The 13,271-nt window shown below is 39.5% G+C and overlaps 2 protein-coding genes across 3 annotated transcripts in view; one reads left to right on the plus strand and one right to left on the minus strand.

The window, feature by feature from the left end:
* On the plus strand, window positions 1-2,571 carry LOC137793731 (uncharacterized). Of its 2 annotated transcripts, none has more exons than XM_068590057.1 (3): window positions 1-654; window positions 1,666-1,847; window positions 2,383-2,571. In XM_068590057.1, exons 1-3 carry the CDS (start codon window positions 565-567, stop codon window positions 2,510-2,512), a joined length of 402 nt encoding a protein of 133 aa, XP_068446158.1. In that variant the 5' UTR covers window positions 1-564; the 3' UTR covers window positions 2,513-2,571. The 2 variants fall into 2 exon arrangements, with proteins under 2 accessions (XP_068446158.1, XP_068446157.1); XM_068590056.1 differs by having other exon boundaries at window positions 1-703; window positions 2,383-2,546.
* abca7 (ATP-binding cassette, sub-family A (ABC1), member 7) overlaps window positions 2,438-13,271 on the minus strand; it is a 26,127-nt gene continuing 15,293 nt past the window's right edge. Inside the window, exons 30-50 of the mRNA XM_068590058.1 lie at window positions 13,032-13,139; window positions 12,126-12,318; window positions 11,789-11,883; window positions 11,172-11,204; window positions 10,937-11,042; window positions 10,781-10,855; window positions 10,511-10,680; window positions 10,218-10,395; window positions 9,622-9,737; window positions 9,176-9,320; window positions 8,955-9,078; window positions 8,534-8,663; window positions 8,282-8,408; window positions 7,956-8,018; window positions 7,620-7,726; window positions 6,751-6,892; window positions 6,489-6,623; window positions 6,091-6,194; window positions 5,749-5,841; window positions 4,853-5,102; window positions 2,438-4,507 (exon numbers count right to left, since the gene is read on the minus strand). Coding sequence (XP_068446159.1) covers window positions 4,046-4,507; window positions 4,853-5,102; window positions 5,749-5,841; window positions 6,091-6,194; window positions 6,489-6,623; window positions 6,751-6,892; window positions 7,620-7,726; window positions 7,956-8,018; window positions 8,282-8,408; window positions 8,534-8,663; window positions 8,955-9,078; window positions 9,176-9,320; window positions 9,622-9,737; window positions 10,218-10,395; window positions 10,511-10,680; window positions 10,781-10,855; window positions 10,937-11,042; window positions 11,172-11,204; window positions 11,789-11,883; window positions 12,126-12,318; window positions 13,032-13,139 — 2,956 coding nt within the window. The 3' untranslated portion in view covers window positions 2,438-4,045. The remainder of the gene's footprint in view (window positions 4,508-4,852; window positions 5,103-5,748; window positions 5,842-6,090; window positions 6,195-6,488; window positions 6,624-6,750; window positions 6,893-7,619; window positions 7,727-7,955; window positions 8,019-8,281; window positions 8,409-8,533; window positions 8,664-8,954; window positions 9,079-9,175; window positions 9,321-9,621; window positions 9,738-10,217; window positions 10,396-10,510; window positions 10,681-10,780; window positions 10,856-10,936; window positions 11,043-11,171; window positions 11,205-11,788; window positions 11,884-12,125; window positions 12,319-13,031; window positions 13,140-13,271) is intronic.

A 13,271-nucleotide genomic window follows, 5' to 3' on the forward strand; every position in this document is an offset into this window, starting at 1 on the left:
CGTCTAATTGTTCTGAACTTTCTTTCCCTGCAGCTGGAGAGAAAAAGGAGCCGTTTAGTTTGTTAAAAAGAAATACGTCAAACATTTTTTTATCATAATCTTTTTTGTGAGATGTTTGGAAAATTTAAAAGAAGATTCTCAAAGGCGTTTATATATAAATTTTGGAATGAGGAAAGAGAAGACGACGAGGACAGTTGAACTAGAAAAACTTGATTCAGACACTTCGATGATTGTGGGTGAAGTGAAGAAATCATTTCCTAAGATGAGAACTGTAAAGTCCACGGAGAAGATTAGATTTGCCACTTTCACCTCAGCCAACGTTACTACATGCGAGACATCAGGTAATAAAATGAGGCTTTGTGTCAATCTGATGCCAGTTCTGGCTGCAGCCAAAGAGTCGGATGAGGAGGACGAGGAAGGGAAAGAAACCAGCCATGACAACACAGGCCCATCGGTTGCTAAAACAGTGGAACAAACACTCAATTCTCTCGTAGGATTAAATTCTGAACCAGGTCCTCGGTTTGTGCTGCCACCTATAACTCAATCTAAAGCGGCTCCTGAGCGATGTGGCTGCCAGAAGAGGAAACACACACTTCTTCCTCCCATCAGGACCACCTCTTCAAACTCTACTATAAAAGGCTGCGGAGACGACAGGTTAGCAGACAACATGCCCTGGAGAGACAATCCTCTGTTCTCTCAAAGTGTGAGTAAATCAGGAGGAATTTTTCCTATCTATCTATCTATCTATCTATCTATCTATCTATCTATCTATCTATCTATCTATCTATCTATCTATCTATCTATCTATCTATCTATCTATCTATCTATCTATCTATCTATCTATCTATCTATCTATCTATCTATCTATCTATCTATCTATCTATCTATCTATCTATCTTAAGGAAGTTAGAATTAATATTTCCTTCACTGGAAACCAGGAAATCATCATAAACTGATTTGGCTGCGATTGAGAGGAAACCATTGAGGAAGAACACATTAACCAAGAGTTAGAGTACAAATCATCAAGGCTTTGTGCAATGAGATTAGTTTTTAAAGTAAAAACTGCAGTAAAAACCAAGTTGGAATCAGTTCAGTGATTTAAAACAGAAGCTACATATATCAAAGTCTTTAACATGTTTTACTCTTTAAATACAAAAGGATCCAAAAATATTTTACGTGTCATTATTTGTAAATGACTACAGAGTTGATAAGTCCCTCAAGCTGAAACATTTCAACGGTAAATACCTGAAAAGGAAGCGTATCATGTCTGCTTGAGGCTCTTATCATGTTTCAGATGTCAGAAGCTCAACCAAAGACTTCTCACATGGTTTTATTTCAACATCAGTTTCAGGCCCAAAACATGTAGAATCATCCAGTATTTCACAAAAGCAATAAAAGATTGAAGAACTTTTTTTGTACTATTTTGGTAAATAAAGAAGTTCACCTCGAGCAGCTGTAACAGTAAAATGCTACTTACACATTGATTAATACACAGTGAACATTTATTCTGCAGTACTTAATACTACAGTAATAGTTTAAAGTACTTCTTCCACCACAAATATAAAAAACGCTGAAACAGAACATGAAAATGAAATAAAAGTTCCCTTTGCAAACTAAAGTGACTCACACTAAAACCAGTCCGGTCTCCTCTTGTTCTCCGAGCAGAGATCTCCTGAGTTTCGTCTCCCTGACATCTCCTTGTCCAGTCTGAACGCTCTGCTGCAGACGGTCACGCAGAAGCTGAGGAGGAAGAGGAGCGGTGGGGACGAAGGGTCGTGCAGACGCTTCCAGTCCAATCGTCTCCTCGAGGCTGTTAGTGGACAACGCTTGAGAGAGAAGAGTGACATGTATGTTTGGTCGGTTTGAGTCAAATAGTTCAGGATGTTGTTTTCTGTACCGGAGTTAAAGTACCAAAGGGGAATATAGAAAGTACACTATCAGGGTTACAGTATTTTAAAATTACATATCAGATATGATGGTTTTCAAACAAAGCCATACTGAAAGTGTCAAAATTGGGTTTGAGATGATGAAAATCTTAAAGATTATAGCATTGGATAATCTTTGTAGACTTCTTAGTTCAAGAGATGAAATGTATCTGAAAGAGCAACTGACTCGGTGACTCAAGATGGTTTGAATAAAGTTTCTACCAAGACGCTCCTTAAAGTTGTGAAAATGCACGAATAGACAAATCCAGAGTTATTTCCCTTCCTCTGGTCCAGTGAATGAGACGAGACAGATACTTCCATGGTTTCTACTTTTTTTGCAGGTGATTGTAAACGTGTAAATCTAGAAGTTCATCCATCTGAATGACGTCAGATAAAGGACTTCCATGCACAGAAAACCATCCAGTAAATTCAGTTTCTGACTCTTTTCTTTGAACAGTGACGCAGTAGCATCTTTGGGTGGATGCAGAGGAAACACACAGAGGATCGTCCCGTCACCTTCATCTGCACCAAAACCGATCCTCACCATGACGAAACAGAACCTCCTGACCTCCAACACGTCGCAGTGATTCATCGAAAACAATAAACTACACGGACAACATACTTCATGTTATGTTTCTTTAAATAATACGTATACAGACATATTTTATTTTCCTTCAAGACAAAACATTCACAACAGACATAAACCCGTTTTTCTTTTTCTATGATAGCATATCTTCAGTATACAATGTGAATCTTATAGTAGACGCACAGATAGATTTATGTTCAAGTAGAACTTTTCAAGCATAATACCTTAAAAGTACATTTAGAAGTACAGCCTTTCATTCCAAAATGACACAGCAGCCATTTTATTTATCTTAATGTATTAGTTCTGCATCATTTTAGCTTTTACAATACATTTCATCTTTTTAAATGTTATATATTATATAGTAACAGTTTGCATTTTGGAATGAATTCTTTCTGATTGTATACTCTCTTCCTATACTTTGTTTGTCTCATGCCTATTTTTATTATAACAATCTTTTGAGTATGTAACAGTGCATTGCAGTGCAGTAACAACCTGCTTTGAACATTCACTCAGCGGTGTCATTTTTCTGATAGAAAAAAAAAAAATACAGTTTCAAATGATAAAAAAAACAAACATCAATGACCAAAGGCAATGTTGTTGCGTTTGGTGTTTGCAGCAAACTAAATTAAACAGTTAATTAGTAGATCTATCATTGTTTCTTTGATTTAATTTGGAGGGCTGTGGTTTGGCATATTGTATAATAATTTGTAGTGACATTACGCAGCCGCAACTGTGTAGAGTCACCTGTGTGTCCAGACACTTTAAATATAATATTTCACATTGAGAAAATATTTCAATATCTTGAGATAAATAAATATGATCTGTGCAAGACGTTTGTCAGATTATTCTACATATGTAATAACATTTGGATGGGGACATTTTTACCCAATGCCACAAGATACATACAAAACATTTTCGATGGATGAAAGACAAACTGAATTCTTGATTTATAAAAGAATATCAATCATAAAGGTCGTCATTAAATGTAGCTAGAGGTATTTCACAATTCATTTACAGTAACAATTCTCTCCATATAAGAGAAACACTCCCTCAAATGCTTTCTGATACATCAAATCATCTGAAATATTACATGTTACACATGTACATCAGTGACTGGTTGAATGTTTGCAACATTTTCAGTTTTTTAAAGTGCTTTCTGCAAAACAAAGATGAGATTGTGAGAGGTCTAATGATTGAGCCCTGAGGAACGCCGCCCCTTGTTTTTACATTGAGCCTTGCATAATATTCTTTTACAACTAAAGTATCTTTGGATTGATGAGATTGATACAGAAAGAGAAGACACAGTGTAAGATTTATGAACCCAAATAAAGGGCGTAGAGCTGCAGATATGTTAACGGGTGAACAAGGCACCAAAGCCATTTTAGAAAGTACTCGCCTTTCTTTCTTCAGAGGAGGCCATGTTGCATATTGAGGTCGCCGCCAGCATTGTAAAAACACTCAAAAGGAACATACAGCGAGTAATAAAAAGCTTTTGACTGTACTGGGTCCTCTGCTCGGGATGCACCAGTCCACTTCATAGTGCACTGTCCTGTGTGTTGCTGTCGACTATAAAGAGCGCCGAAGGATTTTTACTGGAGCTCCCTGCTCTGCGTTTGGAGCCACTGGATTTACTGGAATCTTCCTGAACTCCGACGTTGCCGCTGTTGTCCGATCCACTGCTGCCACTCCGGCCTCTCCTGGTCATTGCCGTGCTGTTGCTTTTCTCTCCGTTAGCTTTGCCTTCTTTAGATTTGACCTTGCCAGCTTTTGGCTTTTTGGATTTGACCTCTTTTGGTTTGCTGTCACATGATTTGTCGCGTTGCTGTGGAGTTTTGCTTGGCCGAGGGGGTGTGATTGGCGGCTGTGGTTGGATGGTGGGAGTGTTGATGTTGGAGGGCAGTGTGGTGAGGTTGGTCTGCACTGTTGTGTTGTTGCTGATGACCACATCTGTGAGGACGTCATCATCTGTCTGCTCTTTGGCGAAGTTGACAAATACCTGCAAAAATGAATCTGCCTTAGTGTCACGTTAAATAAGTCTTCATTGAGTTAAATGAGCTTGGTTGAGTATCAAGCTAATGCCACTCAACTGTTGTTAGCGCCTATTAGCATGCACGCTAACTGAGTTGAGGCGAGATTTCCGTCCTATTCTCTGTAGGATAGGATTTTTTTTAAATCAAGGCACTGAATTAAGGAATGACATTTAGATGATTTATAGATCATTTAATGAAAATAATTAGTTAATTCAGGGACAAACTAACACCTAAAAAAAATTGCATTTTACGGGTTGTGGCGAGTGCTAATATAAGACCCTAATCCTGCAACTTGAAATCAAAATCCTCACCTGGTCCAGGGTGGTCTGTGAAACAGAGAAGTCAATGACGCCCAGCTCCTCGTAGTTGTTGGCCAGCACATCGAAGACACGAGCCAGGCAACAGGCGTGCGAGGGCAGCTGGTACTGCAGCACGCTCTGGTGGCGCTCCTTCAGCTCGATGCTGGGAAAAGAGCTCTTCATGTGAGTGGTGATGGGGCACGAGTCCAGGTTGGATTGACTGTCCGTCAGGCGGAGGATGATAGTGTAGCCGTCACCAAACCTGTAAGATGAAGAAACAAAAGTTAAGACTTTGTATGTGCTGTTACAGTTACGTTGCTGCTATCACCTTCACATTGTCTGACTAGTCTTAAGTGAGTCGCATGATGTGTGTTGTCCCTGATAATGTGCATGTATACTTTTGCAGCTTGTAACTGGGGCTAAAAAATCTACAAGCAAAATGTTCTTGTAATATACAGTATAATAAAAAAAAAAATGTAATTGTGAAATTTTTATTGCAAGTACTTTGCATTTGACGGTTGAGTGTAAGTCACGTGATGGTCCATTTCTATGCAAGTCCATTTCCGCCACAAAAAAATAAAATAAGTCATAATTATGACAGACAAAATACTAATTATGACAAAAAAGTATGGCAAAAATAAATCAAATTAAAGTATGACAAAAAATTATAATAAATTATGATTTTTTGTTTTTGTATTTTTTTTTCCTGTTGACTTATTTTTCTTCTTTTTGTCATGATTATGACTTATTTTGTTGTTGTAATAATTATGATTATTAATATTTTTTGGGGGAATTATGACCTTTTTTTGTGGCGCAAATGGGCTTTCATACATTTCAGTATTTGGTATATAAAAAAAATCCAATACAACAGAATAAAGTCTCCAATTTCATATTGCAGGTGTGCTTACCTGTTCTTCAGGTGTTGTACAGATCCGAGACACTGAAACCTGCCGTTCACCATGATGGCCATCCTCGTGCAGAGCGCCTCACATTCCTCCATACTGACCGTACAGACACACAATAAAACCATTAACACATATTAGACACATCATATATTTCACATCTTTGACATAAAATACAGAATTGACGGAGCAGTAGAAGATTATTGACGGGTTTTGTGTTTACTGAGCGCTCCCTTGAAGGAACAGGAAGTTATGGCTCATCCTGCTAATGTGTCTTCAGCCATTACAACCATACATCTCCATTTAATGACTGTATGACAGGATGAATAAGTGTACATCTCCTCTTACCTGTGGGAGGTGAGAACCACAGCTCTTCCTTCCTTGGTGACGCTGAGGATGCAGTTCCACAGAAACCTTTTGGCTTTGGGGTCCATGCCAGTGGTGGGTTCGTCCTAACAAGAGTTGAATGAATCAAAGCATCATGGAAACAACAGGAAGTCAAAACACAAATACAGTTTAGCAAAGATTTAAAAACAGATATTACTGTAGTGGCACCAACAATTAAGTTACTGAACCACATCATCTTCAAAAGCATGTATGTGATGTCAGGGTTGCAATATGTCACATTATAATATGTTTTTTAAATATTTAATGTATATTCATTTATGTTTCATTGTTTTCAAAGGTGATATTAGGTTCATGCTCTGTGTTGATCTCAATGGTTGGTGAACAAGTTTGTTTCTCACCAGGAATATAACAGGAGGAGCCCCGATGAGGGAGATGGCCGTGGAGAGTTTTCTTTTGTTGCCTCCGCTGTAGCCTCCAGCCTCCCGCTCGGCGTACTGGGTCAGCCCCAGCTTCTTCACGCCCCACTGCGCCACCTGCATGACATCATAGGAGGTGCATCCCTTTAACCCAGCACAGCTCAACATAGCTTTCACACCACGCCCATTCTGTCACAGTGTCTCACAATTTTTGGTTTGCAGGTGAACCGCTCCTCCGTGTTACCTTTGTGACTGACTCCTCCGGCACTCCCCGCAGGCGGGCATACAGCTCCAGGTGTTCGCGACCCGTCAGCAGGTCGCTGATGGCGTCAAACTGTGGACAGTAACCCATCAGCTGGTGGACTCGCTCCATCTCTGTCAGCACACTGAGAACCACAGAAACACTTTCACAGTACTACCAATACTAATACTATGGCGAGCACAGATTTTCCTGCCATAACTTTTGTGATTACTACTAGTATTACTCCTGCTACTTTAGTTATTGTAAGCGTACTACTACTATTGCTCACCATACTTCTACTTCTGATGTTACTTTGTTTCTTTGTACAAGTACTTAAGGACTAATACAACAATAAATGGTTCTACTACTCCTACTCCTCCTCCTAGTACTACTACTACAATTACTGCTGTGTCTTCTACTGTAGCAACTACTACTGCTAATATTAAACTACAGCTAATATTATTGATATTTTACTAATCAGTACTACTGCTCCTTACATTACTTTACAAGCAATAATAACAACTACAAGTACTTCTACTAGTGCTGCTAATAGTACCCCTATAACTGTCCCTCTTTCTACTAATGTCCTACTGCAACTACAACAGTTATGATATCAACTTAAGCTCTTGTAGCTTATTATAAAATGAAGGTAAGTCAAAGACAATAAACTGCCAAATAACAGTAAGTTTAAACACAGTAAGTATTTTGCTGAGTGAAATGTTAAATGTGCTCATTTATTCAGTAAATGCACGGCGTTTCCATATTTCCATTCCGTTTCATACGGGTTAACTCAGCTTCACATACATATTTTTGTCCTCTTATATCCAGGGCACATTCACTTAGTAGGACAAGGCTTTTGTAAAAGTTTGTACCTGTGCTGATTAATGAAAGCCTCTCCGCAGGTGACGTCTGTGTCTCCGGTCAGCATGCGAAAGGTGGAGGTCTTCCCTGCTCCGTTCACCCCCAGCAGGCCGAAACACTGAAGGAAACAAACACAACATCGAGTCACAAACATATCTACACAACATATCTACACGAGCAGCAGCTGTCGTGAGCAGCTGGGAGCATTGAGTCGATGTGAACTACTATCTAGGGTACTATCTGAGTATCTACAGCAGATATACATGTCTGACAAACAGTGCAGACAATGTGTGCATTTTCATTGTACTATTATGTAATTAGAGCTTCTTTTGGTGTATATCCCTCACCTCTCCACGAGGAATCCCAAGGCAGAGACGATCCACTGCCGGCTTCCTGCCTGATTTATAGACCTACAAAACAAAGAGTCATTTCTTTTACCATCAACCAGAAAATTCACTACGATTCTGTCTCAGCAAGAGGTTTGCCAGTGTGGGATGACATTTCTTTTGCATGATAGCAGACTGAAATTCTAACAAAAATACACCAATGCAGCTCTTCCAAACATGACTTATGGGTTATGCTCGATGTCAACTGAGTGCTGTGGTTCAGCCACAGGAGCGCTAACAACATAAACAGTTCATGATGTACTTTTTAGGCTGAATGGTGGTTGTACCTTGCTCAGGTCTATCATGGAGAGGATGTCTGATTGGGCTTTGCCACTTTTGACCCTCTCTCTCTCCCTGCTGACGTCTTCGTCCTCTGGACCGAGTGGCGGCATCTCAGGTTCGGCCCACCACGACCTGAACGCGGCGGTACAAGATCACCGTGAATCACCATTTTGTTACAGATGCTGCGGATCGTGTTCCAAACATAAGATCGGTCTGCATTTTATCAAAAATATGGAAGGGTTGTTTTTTAAACTCACTCGAGGCGAATGAAGAACTTGTACTGCAGCAGTATGGTGAAGATGAAGAAGATGATACCTTCAGCCGCCATCGCAAACAGGTTCTTCCCCACAGTGTCCCACTCAAGAGGGTTCAGGGTTTGCTTCGTGCCTGGAGGAGGAGAGAACCACAGGCAAAGACAATCTTCACATATAATTATCTTTATAGATCGTACATCCTGTGTATTTGTACAATAAGCAGTTCAAGTTAAAAGTATGCAGACAACAATTCCCCACAGGATGACAACACAAGTCTTTCTTGTATACATAAAAAAGGGTCTAACAAAACAACAATTTACTAAATATTCAAACTACAGCGCACAATCACCACTACAACGAGCAAAAGGCATCAAAAGCAGAGAAGTCTGAAGTGTTTTGGATTAAAATTTTTAAAAAAATGTACCCAGTCTCTGGAAAGCATCTGCCATGGCCTGGTTTTTGGCCATGTCGATGAGTCCTCGTCCCAGGCAGAAATGCGGGAAGATGAGAAACACTTTCTTCAGGATCCTGTTCACCTCGTTCAGATGCTGGGAATAAAAATATATTACATAAAGTGCATTAAATCTTCTTCTTTTCTTTTCTTGTTGTTGTCACGTTGTCCGTGCAGACGGTTGCGCTTTGTACCTCGTCAACAAACAGCTCCAGGACGAAGGTGGCAATGCTGCCGTTGATTCCAATGAAGAGGTTGATGGAGGTGAGGACGACGTAGGCCGTGCTCGGGACGGAGAACAAAAAGGACGCTGGGTACATCAGAGGAGTGATGGACCACCTGAAAAGGATGATGAGGTTATTCAATACAGAGCCATTACTTTTGTCACAGATTACGATCCAACAAGGAAAACAGAGAAATTGTTTACAGAGAGACCATTGTTTATCATAACAGTGAATGAAGTCATATGGAAACAATTCAAACCTGTATTTTTTGGCATGGCGGTTTACTTAATTCCATATTAGAAATCATCCTGTGACTAAGGATACAATTTAAAGATCACCGCTCTAAACGTTTGTAGTTACGTATGGCATCAAAATAAAGGTACAAATAATAGTGTATCAGTGTAGTCTGAACGCACCCGTAGAGCAGGAGAAGCAGGACGAGAGCAGGCAGGTTGGACTCTGAGACGTACGACTGCTGCTGGAAGCAGATGAAGATCAGCACCACCATGGAGGCCGGGACCGTGTAGTTCAACTGACCAGATGACAAGATGACATTTTAGAAAAGTCTTTGTTAATATTATTATCCTGTGAGAATCATCTCAGATGAATTAGGTTGCTGCATTTTTTCATGCAATGCTTTTGTGGATACAAACACAGCCATAGCTTCTGTACAAGGTTGATAAGGTACAAAGAAGAATTTAAAGTAGATTATCTCATGTAAGTATATCCAGATTTGTATTAGTTGAATTTTAAGAGTAAAACGATATTACCTGAATACAATGTAGGGGTAAAATATTTTGTTCTGTTGAAGAAGTTACAACATCACTGATACAATTCATCTATTCCAGTGAGTGTTGACCTCTGCAATGATGCATGCAGTATTATCACTTTTTATAGGCTAAAAAAATGTTGTAATGTAATTGCAGAGTGAGATTGTTGTCACTTTGTGAAAACCTTTAAGGGTTAACTTGTGGCTGATGAGGAACATGTCTCCCCTCTCCTGAGCACTGACCATGTCCCAGGTGAAGTTGGCCAGCCAGTAAAGGATCGGTTTCACCCCGCTAACAAACTGAAGGTGCTTGGCTTTGCTGACTCGCTCCTCAATCAGAAAAAGGACGAAGCTGGCCGGCACGAAGGACATGGCAAAGATCACGCAGATGGAAACCAGAACATCTACGGACGTGGTCATCCTGACGGAGAAATCGGGGAACAGTCAGGCACAGAAAAACACACAACAACATACACGATGCACACATTCCCACGAACCAAATGCACCAACATAAAACTCCACAGCAGTGAACTAACATGGCTATTTCTGTGAGTTGTTCCTTGGTGAGGTTGAGCGGGTGGTTGTAGGCTGTGATGCCGTGTCTCTTCCTCTCCGGACCCGGTGGCAGACTTGCTCTCAGCAGGCCGTTGTTCATCACGTTGACAAACGACACCATGGCATGCCACCCTTTGTTATTGTACCACACCTGGGTGCATCGACAAGATACACTCTTTTAAGTATTTCTTTCTTGGAAGACAGTCCAAAGAAAATGAGGAGAAAAGACAGATGAACAAACACATATTTACTTTGACGTTGTTTTGGCTGTTCAGTCCTCCGAGAAAATCCGGCAGTCTGTTTAGCAGATGATCCAGCGAACTGTTCTGTGATGAATCAAAAGAACATCAGAGAACATTCAGGAAAACAGCAGCATCAGTCCAACATACTTGAAACCTTGTTTATACCTGTTGAACTTGATGACGAGTCCGAATCGCCATGATTGAGTCTTGGACCTGGTGGACTTGAGATAAAGTCTGAGTGGCGCTGCCCCCGAGAGAGAAACCTCCATATCTGTTCGTAAAACAGTTTGTTTTCTGTCAGTCCTCCAGAGGAATTATGATAAAGAACGTCTACAAGCTATTGCTTATAAGAAATGCAGATATTGTGCCTGCAAAATTAAGTTTTAAACCAGCAGCTCACCTGAACTCATTCACCCACTTCTTGGTTTTTAGGCTGTTCAAGACACAAAGGGAAAGACGTGAATGTCTGAAGGATATTATTTAAAGGGAATAAAACCAATGAAATCAGTGTTCTAACTACTTCACTCTTTTCATATTTGAAGCAGTAATGTGGATCCATTTTTAAATCTTAATCATCAGACTAGTTTGGGAGCCAATATGTGTATCACATGACGCTCTGAATGCTCTTCATATTGCATGTTGTTTCCTCAAAATAAATCACTATACTTCAGTATAAACCAATAAGGTTGAGAGTCATATGGTATGAAGGCAACAAATAAAGATAAAACCAAAAACAGATAGATTTTTTGTTATTTAGGGTAGAACAAATAAATCTAATTGACCAAATAGATAGATAAATAAAGATATATATATATACTTTATTAATCCCAGATGGTAAAAATAAAGTATATATCTCTAGAGTTTTTTAAAGCTACATTTCTAAACACCATGAGAAAGGAAGGCAATGGAGATGTATTTTAGACCCTTAAATAAATCATTAGTAATATTCATCAAAACAAAAGTAACAAAATAAATGGAAAACCAAATAGTAATGTGTTATTATGTTTAATGAAGTACCTTTTCTTAAGAATCTGAGAGTATGTTTTCACCAGGTAATCAGAGATGTTATAACTCGTCAGATTTTGGAGGATGTCTCCAGTCAGCCTCTTAATCTAAAAGACAACAAACACACGAGAAAGAGACACACACGACAGTATATTTCACCACATGATACAAAACACGAGCAAACATTTAATGAAAATGTTACGTGTGACAATATCTTCTGTGTTTTGGCTTTAGATTTCCAATTAACTTCAATATGAATGTGTCCTTGTATACAAGCCTTTAATTGGCTTTAAATAAAAAGAGATCAGAGTCTAATGAGTCATTAGTGCATTAATCTGATGGGTCTGACCTGCGGAGGCGGCATTCCACCGGCGCCCTGCGGGCAGTCTGGGAGCATCCGCCGTACGTCCTCTGTGCTACACTGACATTCAGGAGACGGCGTGTCTCCGCTCCAGTTGCCTTTGCTGAACATTTGCCAGGTGGACAAAGAGACCTGAGGCCGCATGAAGGGGCCGGCCCGCTCGCCTTCACACCGAGGACTCCTGCCGGCATAACGGGGGGATGAATGTGGAGGTTTGTGGTTTAGAAAATAAAATAAATAATAAATCAAACGACCACGTAAAACTAGATTTCCCATAAAACTGTTTACAGATATAAAGCATGCAACTGATTTCTATATTTCTATTGAGTGCAAGTAGAGGTGTATGGAAGCCAAGAGGCTTTTTTTGTTGTCATAATTCTGCCTTTTTTTTCATAATAATGATTTTGTTTTGTTTTGTCATAATTATGACTTTTTTATTTTGACTTTTATGACTTTTTTTTGTTGTTGTCATAAACGTATGGAAGCCCATTTCCGCCACCAAAAAAAAGAAATTTGAACCAGAAAATAAAAAAATAAAATAATGAGGGCAAAAAAATGAATCGACTTTTTTTTTTGGTTGCCTTTTTTCCGTTGACTTAAAAAAGGCAACAAAGAAAAAGAAAAGTTGATTCATCTTATTTTTTTTGTCGTAATCTTTTTTCTTGTGTGGTGGAAATGGGGTTTCATACTTTTTCTTCCAGGTGCATAACTTTTACTTTAAACCTAGACAGTAGTCTTAATGTAAGGAAGGAATTACATGTTTTTTAATCTCTAATGTCTATTTTATCTCACATTTGTAGAAAACTGATTTATTTTGCCGTCCATCACATGTTGTCACCGATTCATTAAGTTTCTTCTGATGCTGCTGAGACAAATGATTGTATGTTGTCTTACGTTCTGTTGTCTTCCTCCTCTTTCTCCATGCACTTGGTACCAAAACCCGGCTGGTCCAGCAGAGCATCCAGCAGGTTCTCTATGGCCGGGTTCCCAGGTGCATCGTTGCTGTAAATAATAAACCAGCGGAAGGGACGGAAAATAAAAATAACAAGGCATCAACTCAACAGCATGTTTATTCACAGGAGTAGACCAAAACAATTGACCAATTCACGGCTGAAGAAACCGATACAAAACAGT

Source organism: Clinocottus analis, unplaced genomic scaffold, assembly GCF_023055335.1.
Source record: "Clinocottus analis isolate CAN_PGR_092001 unplaced genomic scaffold, fCliAna1.0.p SCAF_23, whole genome shotgun sequence".
Taxonomy (NCBI): Eukaryota; Metazoa; Chordata; class Actinopteri; order Perciformes; family Cottidae; genus Clinocottus; species Clinocottus analis.

Excerpts from the sequence above, each read along its gene's own strand:
- LOC137793731 (XM_068590056.1), top strand. The coding sequence starts at position 167 with ATGAGGAAAGAGAAGACGACGAGGACAGTTGAACTAGAAAAACTTGAT. Across the intron at positions 704-1,665 it reads ATCCTCTGTTCTCTCAAAGT|AGATCTCCTGAGTTTCGTCT; the intron begins GTGAGTAAATCA and ends TTCTCCGAGCAG. Across the intron at positions 1,848-2,382 it reads TTGAGAGAGAAGAGTGACAT|TGACGCAGTAGCATCTTTGG; the intron begins GTATGTTTGGTC and ends TTCTTTGAACAG.